This window comes from Malus sylvestris, chromosome 12 (genome assembly GCF_916048215.2).
Source record: "Malus sylvestris chromosome 12, drMalSylv7.2, whole genome shotgun sequence".
Lineage (NCBI taxonomy): Eukaryota > Viridiplantae > Streptophyta > Magnoliopsida > Rosales > Rosaceae > Malus > Malus sylvestris.
Genome location: NC_062271.1, coordinates 6,434,989 through 6,447,537, shown reverse-complemented (window position 1 = coordinate 6,447,537; position 12,549 = coordinate 6,434,989). Strand labels below are relative to the sequence as shown.

The window sequence follows — 12,549 nt, the reverse complement described above, 5'->3', positions numbered from 1 at the left end:
TATTTTGTTATATTATATGATGATAAAAAAATATATATATATATATTTTTCTTGTCACACATGTTAGTCATTAATAATTGTTCTTTAAGTTTATAATGTATGAGAGTGTGTAACTTGGGATAAAAGATATTTTATGCTGAATTGTATAAATTTCTGACCGTTGATGCATGTGAGACTCACAATGCATCAACGGTTAAATTTTGCCTACTGTATGAAAATAATGTCATATAACTAAGGAAGAAGAACTTTTTGGATCTCGTCTTTCCAAACTTGCGTAAGTTTTTCTCATCAAATGGTCTAGCTATATAATTCAGGTGTTTTTGGGTAAGAAAATAATGTCATTTTATTGTTGAACCTTCATGATTTTCAACATTTAGGGAACATGATCACCTGTTAGTCTTTTGGTGTTGATCTTGTGCTTGTGTATGACATTGATTTGGCAAGTGATAAATTGTCTTGGTGGTTAGAGTTTTTATCATCAACTGTCCTGAGTTCAAACTCCCCCCTATTTAGTGTAAGCTAGTGTAGATTATCGCTTTGTATTGTACTAAAAAATAACATCTATTTGGATCTTGAGAATCCTAAATTTTTGGCTTAAGAATTTAACAAAAATACTTGATTTATCGAACACAAGATTATAGAGGAGAGTCAAAAAATTGTCTTGACGTCATTTCTTGGAAAAGACCAATTTTTCTCGCCGTTTATCTGAGTTGAATATGAAATCTTTCGTTTACAAATGAAGAATTATACCACTACGTCATATTATTAGTTTAATTTGTTTTTTTTGTTTAAATCATGACGATCTATGCATAATTGTTTAATTGTTTAATTGTTTGTTGTGACTTGGTCTTCTTTAGTTCAATTGTTCCAGTTTGATCGTGAAGTAGCAGAACAATTTGGTTGTACATATTACATAATGTAGGGGAGTACGTCCTCCATCCTCTGTTACAACAAGAGTATGAAAGCAGTGATGTATCAGTCTTCATCGTCGTCTTCTTCTTCTTCTTCGGAGAAACTGGATACTCAAAACTTAACCAAAACGAAAAGACGAATACCATTATACCACAGATGATATTATAAACCATTTCGTTGCCGCAAGGTGCAGACATGATGGATTCAATTAATATCGAAAAAGAAGAAGACGAAAGCAGTGAGGAGGAATCAGTCATCTTCGTCGTCGTCTTCTTCTTCGGAGATAAATTGATAGTCAAAACTCAACCAAATCGAAAAGAAGAATACCATTATACTGAAGATGATATTATAAACCATTCCATCACTGCAAAGTGCAGACATGATGGATTCAATTTTATATTCTCACATGTCATCTAAACAGAACATGTATAAATACTGCCAATCAGTTTTCTGTAACCTACTACCGGTTTAACATTGCACCCCAATAACAATTTATCCACGACCTTGCCTTAGATATACATAAAATCGTTGGAGCTCTACCCTTTCCAAATTGGTTTTGGTCCGATGCAGCTTTAAAACATTTTGCATTACACTTAAAACACGGATGACTAATACAAAAAAGCATATAACCTGAGTACTGTTAATGCTCAATGAAAATCTCACATGTAAAAGATAAAGGAACTAGTATGTTAGTACCTTAGTGCTGAGTTGGGATCGCGAAGCAATGCAGATTCCAGAACCTTAATAGTAGAAGAAAAGACTATTTTATTATGAGGAATAAATTTTACTCTTGAAATCTTCCCATACTTTCGGACCAGTAGGATGAGGATTTACATATACCCTTAAAAACTTAGCATCTGACATTGCAATAATGGTGCCCAAGGCAAGCTTAGAGTCTGCTGTTCCTTGACCTTTGAGCCAATTGTACATCGATACCCTAAGATTGACCCTTTCAATTCTGTAGGCAAGAAAAGACGGAAAGTCCACCAGAGATGATACAGGATAACCCAAATGATTTACAAGAAAATCAATCTTCATTTCTAACACATCCTTTCTCTGGTTAAGTATTTGCGGGGATACCTTAATCATTTCACAGACATCCTCGCTTGTCAAACCAGCATTGACAATGCAATCGAATCTTTCTTTGAGCTCCGTTCCTTTTCCTCGAAATACCTTTAGTGCGTTCTTCATTTTATCTGAGTTCTCTACAAAACCTATGCCTAACAAGAACTGAGTCTTCTGAGCATTGTACCCTCTGACATTTGGAAGTGGCTCAACTCTTCTACCCAAAACCCAATTCTTTAATTCTTCTGGATTCTCCTGTATGTACCTCGACAGGCGCTTCTTTCCGACTTTCAAGTAAGCAAGTAAGCTGTTAGTTTTTTTCATAGCACATGAGCCCAGTAACAGGGGATGAGAACGGATAATCTTCCCAATCTCTGCAGCCTCCATCTCAATCTCATTAAAGACCAAAATGCATTTTCTCAAATTCAAGAAAAATTTCATAACTTGAATTTCTGGAAACCGTAGAAACACTGAATATATCTCGCTCATTGTGGATCCAAATTTCAGTAAGAACCCAATTAGTGAAAATGTTGTTTCCCCTGAAGCCTCAAATAAAATATCTGGGTGCCCACCAATTAGTTGACCCAATTGCTCATTGCTGCAACCCATCTCACTAAACAAATGTAGAACTTCAAGCATCCGACTCCAGTTATAAGAATGGTCTTCCAATAAATTCTCCACAATCCAACTGGTTTCAAATCCAGAACTCTTCAATCTTTCCAATACCTCAACAAATGCCGCATTCACATCCCCAATTAAAAGATAAGGACTAGCAACAATGAACTTAATCAAAGCAGATTGGCTGATACCTAGTTCTTCATAAGCCTGAAGTTTCGATTCCAAAACCTCAAAATCATATCGAAAGACTTCTGCAGCTTCTCTATATATCTTTCCGATCTTATTGCGTGCAATCCCATAACGCCACAGAACCGTGTAATTATGAAGCAACAAACCATCATCAGTCAAGAACATCAAATTCCGCGGAAGATAAGAAACATACTCGGAAGGCTTCAAGCCCAAGCTCTCAAAGAAAGGTTCAAACTCATTGATAGGGTGGTAACGCAAGAACCGGGCAATTGAAGGCCCAACTTCCGTTTCATTATCAACGCAGTTCAAAAGCTTCCTCAGAAAATGTGGGGAGTTTTTACTCATATTCTCAGCATCCCCAAACTGTAAGCTTCTAGTATAATATAAGTAATCCAGCAATGCAGCTTGCGCTTCTCTTAACTGTTTTCCATTGCCATTCAAAGTTTTATCCAGGTTTTCGCGACTTTCGGTCACACGAGGAGCCCTTTTGGTGCTGTAAAATCTAGGGTTTTGAACATTGAGGAAAAAGTAATACCCAATTGGGTGAAGTGGGGTTGTTGATCTAAGGTGGTTTTCATCAAAATTGGAAGAAACCCATTTGAGAACGGATACTGTTCTGAATTTTTTCAAATGGGTCATCACCAGTTTGATGAGATTCCAAGCCTAGTGATTACTACAGAAGCTCAAATGCCAAGACTTTCTGCTGAATGAAATGGAAATATCAAGTCTTTCGGAACGAAAGGGTTACCTTGCGAGCTTCGGCTGCAGAGTTTGCTGCACTGAAGCTGATGAGTGGCTTCATTCAAACTGTAATCCCAATTCAGTTCTGTTGAATCGCCGCCGGGAATGGTGTTTGAACTTTGGATGTCATCCAAATGCAGAACAAGGAAAACCCTGTATGAGAAGGCGTTGAGTTTGAGGTTAATTACACCTTCCACCCATGAAATTTAAGATTAATAACAATTTGATCCCTATCTTGTGAATAGTATGCAATGTTTGAAATATTCTGGATATGCTCGAAAATCCAAAAATTCAGGAAACGATATGGAAAGAGGGGGTAAAGTCTAAACTTCACCCCATATCCACGGTATTTCTGGAAATCAATCAATTTCCTCAATATTTTTGATATTTTCAGAAAATATCTAGTGTTTGCGGACAATTTGCAAAAAGTTTGCAAGAAATATCCATAACCTATGCTTTCTTTATTTTTTAATTTCTTTCTCTATAATTTTAGTTTACTTCAATAAAACTTGTGCTGTTTCATGACGAAAATTTCAATTAAATTATGTATAATTTATTCTTTCTAGTGAAATGCTTTATTTTATTACTTGTCATTATAAGGAAGTTTTTTTTTTCTCACATATCACATACTTATTGTTTATACAGTATCTAATCATTAATTCTTGATTCATATGTGTGTTGTGGCTTTATATGACATTCCATAAAAAATAATTTTAATTTCCATGTTTTTAGTAAATTTCCATCATTTCCATCAAATGCAATCGATATCGATATACGATATATCCATTGATATTTTCACAAATTTGCCTATCGATATTTCCACCGATACCGATATTTTAAACACTAATAGTATGATGCATTTGGTTACACATTTATATTTCTTTTTTATTTTTAGTCAAAATGGTTCATAAGATTGACATAACTCCTCACTTTAGTCCCGAAAATGAAATTTGATAAAAAAAAAAATGGTCTCTGAGTTTGTCCATGTAAATCATTTTTGCTATTCTGTGAAAATTTATCATTGTCCTCGTTAAATGAAGGAGTTGGTTTGAGAAAATATCTTTTAAAAGGTGCCTACATGATCATTCATTTGACAATTTAACGAAGATATTAAAAGATTTTTCATAGAATAACCAAAATGATATACAAGAGAACATGAGAAATTCAGGGATCACTTCTATCGTTTTTCATTATTAAGGACCAAATAAGAAGTTATGCCAATTTTAATAAGTATTTTGAATAAAAAGTTTTTTTTTATATGATTGATATATTTATAAATTTTAAACTCTATGAATTTAGGCGAATTCTTTCAAAATTTCAAAGAAAAGATTCTACAAGTCCTAAAAAATCTGTCAAAATCCTATTAAAATCAAACCCTAATTAAATATACATGAAACTTTTATAAACTCTTTAAAGACTTGATCGAAATCCTGATTCAATACTTCTGACTTTCATAAATTCATTTGAAGGTTGTGTCGATGTTTAATTGTTGAGAAGCTGAAAAACAATGAGAGAATTAAAAAAACCCGACTTTTGATTTAGAAATATCTTCCCTTTAATTAACTTATAAAAATTTTAATTTCTATTACGATTAAATTTCATTATATAATTTTGATTTCCATCGACACATGTAAAAACCATGCAAGAAGCAACAATTCTAGTTGAAAAATGAAAGGTTTTCAACTACATACTACAAGAAGAAGCAACATTTCTAGTAAGACACCACCACTACAGAACCATGGCTTCTACACTGTTGATTCCCGAAACACAATCTCACTGCACAATATCCAGAAGTGCAAAACTAGATTAGATGCCTGCAAAACAAATGATGTCCCACGAATAAGAAATGTAATCACAACTGCGGTATTTGTAATGAAATTGTATCGGAAATGAAAGGAAAGCGGACTTGAATGTTACCATATTCTGAAAACAGTCGTAAATCATTGTTTGCCAATATAATATGGATAGGGAATTTGTGACTGTGCCGGGTATGGAGGTTGAGGACCTGGGTAAGAAGAATCAGGGTATGCTGCTATGGTTTGAGGATAGCTGTAACCGACAGGGGGGGTGCCAGCATGTGCTTTTCCAGGCTGGGGATATCCAGGCGGCACTAGAGGTAAGGCCATTGGAACCATTGCCGGGGGTAGCTGTGTTTGTACTGTTCGACCCTTGTGTGAATCAGCAAGCTTCACAATGATATTTCTCCCCTGCAACCACCATACAATAATTTAGATGATTGCTTCCCCGGGCTTATAATTGTGAACGATTAGAAATCTTTTGTGTGTCATGATCTCAGAACTTTCTAATATAACCACAATAGAAAATACATTGAAAGTATTGAACTAAGCTAACAACAACTGAATCTGATCAATCAGATTTCTTATTAAAGATGAAAACAGTAAATAAAAAAACCTGGATAAGGTATGCTACGCATAGGAACCAATAAACTTATAGGCAAGACATTACAACTAAAACATTATCAGTGTTAAATCGAGACAAATTGAACTACAGGAGTGTCCAATCTGCTCCTACCAACTAACACCCATTTCCTTCCTATTTTCTTCACATATTTGATTATGTTACCATTAGTTTAGAACTCGTAAAGAAACACTCAAACTCCAAAGGCTATTTAGATGTTTATTCCCATGAAACTATGAAGGTACGTGTTCGGGCTGGAGCCCCAACCCTACACCATGTGGTTGTTACTTCCAGAACCATTCCAACAATTTCTCCTCATGATGGGGGCACAACAGGTAACACAATCTAAAATGGTTCTTCAAGAGTAACAAGTACCATACTGGATATGGTGTAACTGATAAAAGAAAAAAGAGAAACACCATGTTAAGAAAAGAAAGTACATCAAGTTTAAATTCAGGACCGTTATAATCAAAGAAAACTATTTTGGCACAAGATATTTTGCAAGTCCAACAAAAGAAAATATTCTGGGCATAAGCTCGTTCGGGACCTGTATAATCATAGGGTCATGCATTTAGGAAACAAAAGTAAACACGCATAAGGCTTATCACTAACCCCAAGGGTCTTTTGTGGATCATCTATAGCCTTCTTTGCAGCCTCCACTGCCCTGTATGTAACAAAGCCAAACCCACTACAAAGAAAAGAAAAACACAATAACATTTGCACAGTTTGCAAAAAAAGTATTGTTGAAAGGACAAAATGTGTAAGTTTTTCGACATAATGTAAAAGGCAAATTTAATTATACCGTGACTCATTTGTATCTTTATCATATGCAACTGAACCTTCTTCTATATCACCATGCCTGCCAAAAAAGTGAAGAAGCATCTCACTTGTGACATTTGGAGACAAGCCCCCAATGTAGAGTTTCCTCTGGGTAAGATCAAGTGTAGCAGGTGTCCCACTTAACCCCTCAGCTGCTAGATTACAAACAGCAAGGCGACCCTAGAAGAAAAAAAAAGACATTTTAACTGGAAGAATATAGAAGTGAAAACAAAACCCTTATGGTACAACAAGAAGCACAACTATTAGTTGGACTAGCTAGGCCTAGTAGACTATATCCAGCCAATTCTTTCTTTAAATAACGATAAATTACATGTTAAAAACTAAATTTACATACATTTGACATATCCAAATGAGCAGCACTTAACCCCAAATAGGGCCATCACCCATCCCACCACTCAGTGCTCAACTCACATCCCACTCAGTTCTCAACTTAGCCTTGGCCCACCCCCAATAAATTTTTTTAGCAATGCTCGAGTTCACAAAAGCAGTCATGAAACAAGACGAAACAAGAACTAATAAAATTAAAAAGTAGTAACTGGGTACGATAACTTGTGTATTTTTCCTGGAAACGAAAAAAGGGTCGATGTAATGCTTATCTCATATATCTAACTTCAGATTGTCCCTTGAAGGGTAAGTGATGGCTAGATAAACGTAAATTAAGAAGTACCAATCTGAAGTAAAATGCGTTGCTTCTAGTTGTTGACACAGAGTAATATAGGCAATGCCTAATTTTATTTCTACTTTTATAGGAAACAAAATTTCATTGGAAAAAACAAAATAAACAGGGGACAAGTAGTCCACTGGTTTAGCTAGAAGATGCAAGCTAGACTAAACAAATAAGACAGCAAAGCAGGGGCATAGCAACAGGCCAACCAGAAATTGTTGTTAGTTGGTAATCAACCTGTATAATACTTACACAAACTAAACTTTATCATATTCACTGGTAGGTTCCGTTAAATGACTTAACATATGGTATGTGTCATTATTGAAATGCATAAACACTCTTATATATGTATAACTTGATATGTTAGAACACTTGTACATTTGTTTTTCTGAAACTATGACGTTTTCCAGTTTATTTTTCCTTTTTTTTTATAGAAAGCTCTCCCATTTAAAGATGTCTCCTAGCCATCTCTCGTTTGTTATTGGTGTATAATACTCTCTATCTACCATACACACCAAGAAAATATGCGGTCAACGTGCCTACTGAACTGATCAAGACTCTACTTTATATTCACTATTCACGGACAGAAGAACTCAATGAAGAAACGAAATTAGACTTCCAATGTGTAACATGCTTACATCAATCAACTTGCTAGGTGCTCTGAGCGCACACTGAGTAGATTCCATGTGCTTGTAAGTAATAAAACCATAGCCACGCGATTTCCCACTTGCTTTTTCATAGATGACAGCCCCTTCCTCAATCTCTCCATGCTCACTAAATGCCTGAACAACAACAAACATGGCCTTTCAATGAATGTTCAGCACAATGCAACAACGGTTCGTGCTCATTATACATTTACATAATCGTTTTACGAATTGGGTATCTCTAAGTCAATACCATATGCGATTATGAGACAAACATGACATGCGAAACACAACAGGCAATGCACTCACAGCACGCAAGGTTTCGGAAGAAGTGTTCCAGGCCAACCCACGAACGAAAAGCTTTCTATGAACAGGATCTGCACTAGCAACACCCTTAATTTCTTCTGCAATTGAAGGATATTGGGAACCTCTATATAACATGCAATCAAACACCACATGCAGAGTCAATCACAGCCACACAATTCCCTCAGGGAACCTCCATTGTACTCCATACAAAGCATTCTCACACGCAAAATGGAGTTCAAGATTCAAATTCAAGAACCCATTATTCAAAAATCAACAGGAAAGGGGTAAAATTTGGGAAATTCACGGAAATTAATGAAAACCCAATTCAGACAATTCAAAAATTAAAATGGTTAACGCACAGTTTGGCGAGGAGATCGACCAGCTGGGATTTAGCAAGAGGTTCGAGCAAGGAGCGAAGGTGGTCCTCCGAATTTGTTGAGATATCGTCATCGTTGCCCGAAGCATCTTCGAGCTTTCTCTTCTTTACGTCCATTTTTACTTTAGCTTCTTTTCTCTCTCTGTGTATCGCGGCAACGGAGCCGCTGGGAGTGCCTGCGGTTTGTACTTGTAAAATTAGACGTTTGGTTCTAAAAAACAATATAATTACGGAATAAAAAAATAAGTGCTGTTACTCATTAATACTAGGGAGTTTTAACGAAAAGTTCTTGGTACTATTCATTCTTAACCATAAGGACATTTGATGTATGAAAAGTCTATAATAGATTAAACTATTCTCTTTATTTACTCTTATACCATTACATGCGGACCACAACGATGTTGACATTTATGTCTGGAAATACATTATGATACTATTCATCTTATGCTAATTTACAGTTAATTCTTCAGGCTTCTATCATGTTGTCGATGTTATGCAGCTCTTCTTCTGACAAATTATTCCAATATTGTTCATCGCCTTCTACTAGCTCCGCATCTCTTTCTCTCTCTTCTTTCACCTTGTAATATATTTCCGCTGTTTCATCTTTGAAATTTTGGGGCTTCCAATAAGGCTGATGACTGATTCTTGTCTTGCTGTAAATTATACATCTCTTCTTCTTCTGCTACTAGTATTATATCATACCTAAAATCTTCAAACTCATCTAAAGCAAACATTTGGATCCCTCTAAATTTAAAATATCTATGTATGAATGAGTCCACATATGTGAGGAGATAGGGTTTAGTCTAAAGGACTCTTCATTGATCATGGCTATATGCCTAGCTTTCTCCTTATGCATGTGTACATACCAATCTGGAGGACTACTAATAAAACTTATGCAAATTTCTTTCCACCTTTCTAGATAATCTTCTGCTACTTTAATAAGCTTTTCAGGAAATGATTCTAGTTGAGAAATACGGTTAATAAATATTTTATCGAGATAACCAAACTCTAATAGTAAGGTAGGGGTAACTTCTACCTCATTATGCTTTTTCTGATGCTCATAACTAAAATGCCATGATTTAAAATCTCTCATGTCAATCCTGGCCATAACTATGCTAACCCCTGGTTTATAAATACAATTCTCTGTACTATCACAAAGACATGGAGGATACATCTTTGTAATAATATCCATCCCTGGTTTTGGATCAAAGATGGACTGATACAAGGCGCATTGTAATTATAATTGTAACTCTTTCATGGACTGTGATGCTCTGCTCAGGATCTCATTTTGCATATCTGTTGGCATTATTCTTAGTTTTGCCTTTGAAATTTCTTCTAATAAAACATCGTCCAATATTAAGTCTGAAGATACATTCCTAAGAAAACTTTCATATTTTTCTTGTTTTTCTTTATCACTCAGAACTTGATGCTGCTCATTACTTTGATGTTGCTCCATTTCAACGTCTTCTTCTAAGAGCTCAATCTTAATTTCTTCTATGGGCTCATTAGCCTCTTGTTCTATGGGTTCAATAACCTCTTTTCCTTTATTCTTATGCTGATCAATTTCTAAACCTATTTTTAATTCTCTTTTCAAGGTGTCACTTGCCTTTTGCTGCATTCTAAGAGATTGGAGTTCTTAGTTCATTTTGGTAAACTTACCAAGTAATGACTCATGGTCCCTAGAGATGACTTGAAAGTTATACTCAAGAGAATGAATATGTTGCTGGTTTTGGTGGAAATTAAAATTAAAACTATCAAACTCTTGTTCTAAGGCTCTAATTAATTTTTTATGACCTAACCTCATGCTAGGCTGCTTAATTTGGATATTCCAAAAATTATCTAAGAGAACCTGCTGCCTATCAGAAAGCCCTGGTACCCTTGACCTGTATCTCAGAGTTGGATTTCTGATTCCTTCAACAATATTGCCATTAAAGTTGAACGTGGGTACTGGTGGTGATGCTGGTTTGCTCATGCTATTTTGAAATCCACTGAATGATGGAGGTTGATGGTGCATCATCATGCCATTGAAAGAAACTCTTTTGCCTTGCGGCATTGTGTTATTTGCTGATTATGGTCAACGATATTTCATACTTGTTCAACAAATTAATCTTGATAAGATATCAGCTAATGTATTGTCATTACCTTTTATATGTTCAAAAATTGGTTTAAAACTATTTCCTGTAATTGAATTAACAAAATTAACCCATCTTCGAGCTGCCTGTTTATTAGCATGTATCTTGTTATAATGAGAAACTATATTTTGACAATCTGTTCTAATCGTAAATACTTCATTATGTAAAAATAAAGAAAATGCTTCAAGTGAATTAATTATCCTTAAAATTTCTAAATCTGTTGATGGTAATCTTGACTGTACATCACTAATCTTTCCTGAGGAATATCTACAAACTTATTCGTCAGACTTTTAAGACTCCTTATGCTTTTTCTGGTATAGTATACATGCCCATCCTAATGATGAAACATCTGTTTCGACTATCTTGTAACTATCATCTAATGGTAATGTTAATGGCTTAAGTTTAGTAATTTCTTCTTTTATTTTTTGAACTAATTTAATATCTTCACTATTAAAATATTTTTGTCCAGTTTTGCTAGTTTTACTATGTAATACTGCTATTTTTCTTCCTAAATCAGGGATAAAATTTCTTGCATAATTTAGCAATCTTAAAAATGCTTGTAACTGTTTCTTATCTTCTAATTTATCTGGAAATTCTAACACCTTTTTAGCTATATGATCTTGTAATTGGATTGTACTTGACTTGATATACATTCCTAAAAATTCTATATCTTGCTTTTCTAATGCTATTTTATTTTTGCTAATTACAATTTCATTATTGATAAATTCTTGTAATACTATTTCTAAATGCTTCCTATGTTCATTTTTATTTTTACTATGTACTAAAATATCATCTACATAAACACTACAAAAATTATCATATTTCTTGAAAATTTGGTCATCTTTCTTTGAAAGATCGATGGAGCATTTTTAAGTCCAAATGGCATAACGAGCCACTCAAAATGTCCTTATGGACAAGTAAAGGTTATCCACTCAATTGATTCTTCTACTAATCTTATTTGCCAAAAACCTGATTTACAATCAAATTTGCTAAAATATTTACTCTCTTGAATTTTGTTTATCAGCTCATCCTTATTTGGTAATTTATAACTATCTTCGTATGTATTATCATTTAATCTCTTATAATTATAAACTATTCTAGCATTACCTCTTTTTAATTTCGAATGTTTTCTTACAATAAATGCTGCTGATCTATGTCTAGACTTAGATGGTCTAATTACTTTTAAATTTAACAACTCTTTTATTTGCTGCTCAAACTCTTGTTTATCTATTAGACTACAAGGCATATCAGCCGTCTTAATGGTTAAATCTGGGTTAATTATATCTAATTTTGCTAGTATTTTATTTTTGCTCCAATGTAACTGTGGGTCTTCTCCTATAATCCTAGTTTGTTATGCTAATTGTAACAATTCTTCTAAACTCTTTGGTCTATCTAACTGTAATATTTCTATACAGGTTCCTTCTTCTAAAATCGGGTATTCATGTTCAAAAATGTCTTCATCAAACTCTTCTACGTTATTATGCTCATCATTTTCTTTTGAGTTTTCTAAATGAAAACTATCTTGGCCACTAGTCTCTTCTATACTTATGTTTTTGTATGATTCTACAGTATTACTTTGATCAGTTATTGTAATGCATCTTTTGAAAAATGTTATGTTAAGGTTCATAAATAAAAAACCTTGCA

The 12,549-nt window shown here is 34.4% G+C and overlaps 2 protein-coding genes across 4 annotated transcripts; both read right to left on the bottom strand.

Annotated features, from left to right (window-relative positions):
- Positions 1-1,258: 1,258 nt before the first annotated feature.
- On the bottom strand, positions 1,259-3,786 carry LOC126594565 (transcription termination factor MTEF18, mitochondrial-like). Its single transcript, XM_050260926.1, has one exon. The coding sequence runs from the start codon at positions 3,421-3,423 to the stop codon at positions 1,681-1,683; it is 1,743 nt and encodes a 580-aa protein (XP_050116883.1). The 5' UTR covers positions 3,424-3,786; the 3' UTR covers positions 1,259-1,680.
- Positions 3,787-5,079: 1,293 nt separating this feature from the next.
- Positions 5,080-8,981, bottom strand: LOC126591846 (UBP1-associated protein 2A-like). Of its 3 annotated transcripts, none has more exons than XM_050257555.1 (7): positions 8,757-8,981; positions 8,401-8,521; positions 8,086-8,229; positions 6,746-6,942; positions 6,556-6,631; positions 5,443-5,732; positions 5,080-5,301 (listed from the first exon to the last, which is right to left on the bottom strand). In XM_050257555.1, exons 1-6 carry the CDS (start codon positions 8,888-8,890, stop codon positions 5,466-5,468), a joined length of 939 nt encoding a protein of 312 aa, XP_050113512.1. In that variant the 5' UTR covers positions 8,891-8,981; the 3' UTR covers positions 5,080-5,301; positions 5,443-5,465. The 3 variants fall into 3 exon arrangements, with proteins under 3 accessions (XP_050113512.1, XP_050113511.1, XP_050113513.1); XM_050257554.1 differs by having other exon boundaries at positions 5,080-5,339; positions 8,757-8,980; XM_050257556.1 differs by having other exon boundaries at positions 5,080-5,339; positions 8,401-8,468; positions 8,757-8,902.
- Between the last annotated feature and the right edge of the window lie 3,568 nt (positions 8,982-12,549).

Excerpts from the sequence above, each read along its gene's own strand:
- LOC126594565 (XM_050260926.1), bottom strand. The coding sequence starts at position 3,423 with ATGACCCATTTGAAAAAATTCAGAACAGTATCCGTTCTCAAATGGGTT.
- LOC126591846 (XM_050257555.1), bottom strand. The coding sequence starts at position 8,890 with ATGGACGTAAAGAAGAGAAAGCTCGAAGATGCTTCGGGCAACGATGAC. Across the intron at positions 8,230-8,400 it reads CTTCCGAAACCTTGCGTGCT|GCATTTAGTGAGCATGGAGA; the intron begins GTGAGTGCATTG and ends GTTGTTGTTCAG. Across the intron at positions 6,943-8,085 it reads CACCTAGCAAGTTGATTGAT|GGTCGCCTTGCTGTTTGTAA; the intron begins GTAAGCATGTTA and ends TTTTTCTTCTAG.